The sequence below is a fragment of the Camelina sativa genome, chromosome 8, assembly GCF_030686135.1.
Source record: "Camelina sativa cultivar CO46 ecotype springtype chromosome 8, ASM3068613v1".
Lineage (NCBI taxonomy): Eukaryota > Viridiplantae > Streptophyta > Magnoliopsida > Brassicales > Brassicaceae > Camelina > Camelina sativa.
Window position 1 is genome coordinate 28,901,589 of NC_141887.1, and position 4,277 is coordinate 28,905,865.

General features: G+C 33.5%; 1 protein-coding gene across 1 annotated transcript; it reads right to left on the reverse strand.

Annotated features, from left to right (window-relative positions):
* Positions 1-350: 350 nt before the first annotated feature.
* On the reverse strand, positions 351-1,652 carry LOC104708826 (uncharacterized). The gene has a single exon (XM_010425455.3). The coding sequence runs from the start codon at positions 1,392-1,394 to the stop codon at positions 636-638; it is 759 nt and encodes a 252-aa protein (XP_010423757.1). The 5' UTR covers positions 1,395-1,652; the 3' UTR covers positions 351-635.
* Between the last annotated feature and the right edge of the window lie 2,625 nt (positions 1,653-4,277).

Below are 4,277 nucleotides of genomic sequence, written 5' to 3' on the forward strand. Positions count from 1 at the left end.
TCGAATTAGTAATTAACATATTTATGAATTATTTGTTTTTACATTTTGGGTCTTCAATTGGTCATTATTGTTTCGAACAAATATGACTATATAAGCCCATCTATAAGTTGGGCGAGAATAAGCCTTTTAGTTTTGTTTTTGGTAAACAGTACCCGAATATTTTTGTGGTTTGTTCTAAAGTTCAAAGTAATTCAAACTCTGATACATTATTGTACTTTAAAATAATGTAAAACACAATCAAGATTTTAAAATACGGTTTAACTCTCGAATGTGTAAATTTTTGTTTTGTTATTTTTGCTTTGGAATTTAGATAGCACACAAATTAAACGAAAATAAAACAGATAGTGTAATTTACAAATTGGGAACGATTTGTATATAATGTATTGTCAAACATTTTTGTTTTTAATGCCAAATAAGACATACATACACCTTACGTTATATTATATGTGTGGATGGATGGATTACAAATCTTACTATACAATTACAAATTGGGTTTCCTCTATATCTTCTAAACACGGTCAGTTTAATCCTAACAATTACAATTAAAGACGATTAATTAAAATTAGTGAATTTGACTAAAGTCAATCACGTGAGAGAGAGAGAACTAAACCCTACCCCCCTAACCTTCTTCTTCATCATCTTCTCGCCCGATCCTCGCCGGCTCCGATTTGCTTCTTGTCAACATTCTCCGACTCGTAAACACCATTGATCTTCTCGGTGGGAACTTCCGATACAGTTTTCTCCGATCTCTGTGATTCAGCTGCTCGTTGGTTGTTTTCTTCCCAGAATCTAAAAGCCAACGACGACGATCTATACGGTGCAGATCGGCTTCTCGTTAACAAAAGCGCGTCAATCGGCGGCGTTGTAGTCGGAGACACACATAATTTAGGGTTTTCGAAATTTTCTTCTTCTTCTTCTTCTTCGATTTCAAATTTAATTTCTTGGACTGGTTCCGTCGCCGGACGATCTAATTGGCTTATCGGAGAATCTTTCTCCTTCAATTCCCGACGAGAACACGGAAACGAAAACAATCTCCATTTAGGCCAAAACGACAGCGTTTTGATTTTCCCGGCGAATTTGTTAAACGACGCGTTTCGGATCCACTTGCATCGTCGTCGGGTCGGGTTATCTCGAGATTCGGGTTTAGTTTTGGGCTTCGATCGGTTGACTCGGACTTGACCCATGCAAGTAACTTTAGGAGACGACGGTTCTTGAGCAACCGCCGCAGCTGATTTATTCCGGCGAACGAAGAGAGGACTCGCGCGTGACCTTCCTCTGCTTCGGCTTCTACTTGTACTTCCGCCGTTACTCTTACTCCTCAGAAACCCCATAAAAGGCGGTGGATATTTCTCGACCCGACCCGGACTCGAAACGGGTCTCCGAGAAATCATCATCTTCTACTTCTTCTCGCTCGCTCTCTCTCTCTCTCTCTCTCTCTCTCTCTTTCCTCTTCTCTTCACTGTGTTCTGTTTTCGTTTTGTCTTCACTTGGTTTTTTTTTGTACGTTTTTTTATAATATTTTATTAATGGTTTTTAAATATAACATTTCTTTTATTCCTTTTACTATTCGCAACGGACGAATAGATTATAGGGTCTTTATGAATTATGATATGTAGCACTTTATTTTATACTATAATTTTAAAATTCTTTTTTTACTTTAATATCCTTTATTGTGGAGATTAACTTCTTAATCTACCTTCTTACCAAAAAAACACACTTCTTAATCTACTTTTGTTTTTTTTTTTTACATTTTTGTGGTTCCCTATCGTATATGTAGATTAATAAGTGCATATATGCAACTACTTAAGATTCCAAGGACCAACAGAAAAAAAACTTACTCAATATATCTACTTTAGTTCTTCTTTTTATTAATCTTCTTTGTGTACGACTTTGACTGCTTTGAAACGAATCTTATTAGAAAAAATTAAATCTAAGTTTCTTAGTTTAATCATTGGTGTCGTTTTGTTCAGTGTGAAACGAAACACCTTTTTGCTTCTTAAGATGTCACTTATCATTATCGACGTGAAAAATAAGTCTTTGCTAGTTGTCACTTGTATGGAATCACAATTATAATTTTCATATATATATATATATATATATATATTACTACTCCATCATTCGTAAATTTAACATCCTACTAAACAAAGACAATAAGGGGAGACTTCAATCCAAAGACCTAAAAAGTGTACATTTTCAAATTTTCATGTCCACACTTTAATCCGATATTTAAAAGAGAAATATACTCTAAATTTTTGAATGGAGTTATTATATATGGATAAAAAAAATGGACCCAATTCCAAAAAGAGTGCAATATATTGGGCAATAATAACAAGAGATCACTAGAAGTTGATTGTCTTAAAGCAGAATCCTTGATAATTTTTTTACGACATATGAAGTATGAATTTGACCTGGCTTTTGATGTTATGATTTGGAAATGACTAAAACATAGAGTGGAAATCTTTTTGGGGGAAAAAAGGTAAAGCAACAATCAACTCTACCATATCAATTCTTGTCTCCCACTAGGTCACTACCTATATCCTCACTAAACCCATCAAAAATATAAACCCAAAATACATTGACATGATTGTTTTCAAGAAAGAAAAAAAAAATTACATGCGAACAAGTATGTATTTTCCACTTATAACTCCTGTTTTAGAAATCGCTAGGCGGTAATAGGGCAGTCGGAGTGGCCTAGCGTCTAGCGAAAAAATCAGAGATTAAATGAGGATTAATCGGGGACTAGTTTTAGGGTTATTTTATTAAATTAGTAATAAAATTAAAATATATTATACTAACTATATGTATAATTCTGTTTATGTTAAAAAAAATATAAACTATAGTATTGTCTTTAAAATTATGATTTTTATTAAATGTTTATACATTAGTCATTGTAAAACCTCATAAACTCTTAATTTAAATGTCGAAATAACAAAAATATATATGTCTTATTTAAATTTAGTTCCAAAAATAATCGGTATACACAAAATTAAGCGGAAAATAATCGGATTAGATAAACATAATCGGACAATTGATGTTAGGCGAGGATTAGTCATTAATCGAGGCAGAGAGGGTGGGCCTAGCGATTTTACGGGGCGTAATCGGTGCTAGACGGGAATTTTTAAAACAGAGGGCTTATAACCAAAACAAAAATAATGAACGGGAAAATGGAATACATAGGGCTGGGCATTCAGGTAACCCGTTCGGGTTCGGGTAAACGGGTTTAGAAAAATAGAACCAATTGAATATTTTTAGATATATGGATTCGGTTTGGTTTGGGTACTATCGGATTCGGGTCGGTTTGGGTTACAAATTTTAGAACCCGATTAGTACCCGAATTACCGGGTACCCAAAAAAATATAATTAAAATTCATTAAATTTAAATAAATTTAGTTAAATTTTGACTTATGTGACAAAATATTTTAGATATTTTGATTATTTTTGATTTTTAGGTATAAAACTAAATAAAATATTCAAAATTATAATCATAATTTTGGAGTAATTGCATTATATTAATGATAAATATTATAAATATGTTTATATGTTCGGCTTTAATGGGTACCCAAACGGGTACCGGATATTATCCGACCCTAACCCGAACCCTCGGATATTAGAAAATAGAACCCAATAGGGTTTTATAGGCAAACCCGTACCCAACCCGAATCCGGTTTTTCGGATCGGGTTCCGAGTTGGGTATTCGGATACGGTTTTTATGCCCAAGCCTAGGAATACACATGAACATAATTTTTGTGTGGTTGTTGTTCAGTCCAATCCAACTAATTTGATTTGATATACTACTCTAAACCAAATCGAATTTCAGGTCGGTTCTTCGAATTGAGGAGAACCAGATTGAACCTCTTATCTCTCTTCAAATTAATATCCGTCATTTGAATGAACTGAAAACCATACTAATAAGTCAAATAAATCAAACTAAAGCAAAAGCATGATATAGAACCAAAAATTCAACCTTTAAAAAACACCTTTTTTTTCTTTCCCTTTTTGACACTTTATATTTGTCCAACTAGAAACTTTTAGATATTATTAATTTTTTAAGCATTGCGCTTCAAACATCACTTTTCACCACATGTGTGATTATGTTTCTATCAGAAAAGTAAGTTTAGAGATCCGCTTAAGACAGATGTTAGAAACAGTCTACAATTCCCTCTACGAATCTCGATCACGATCGCAAGTTTGTTATGCGTTTGTATTAGCAAGATTACGATAAAGCTTTGAAACAAGAAAAGAGAAGAAGACACACGAGAATTGTTTACCCAGTTCAG

Coding starts and splice junctions, on each gene's coding strand:
- LOC104708826 (XM_010425455.3), bottom strand. CDS start 1,394: ATGATGATTTCTCGGAGACCCGTTTCGAGTCCGGGTCGGGTCGAGAAA.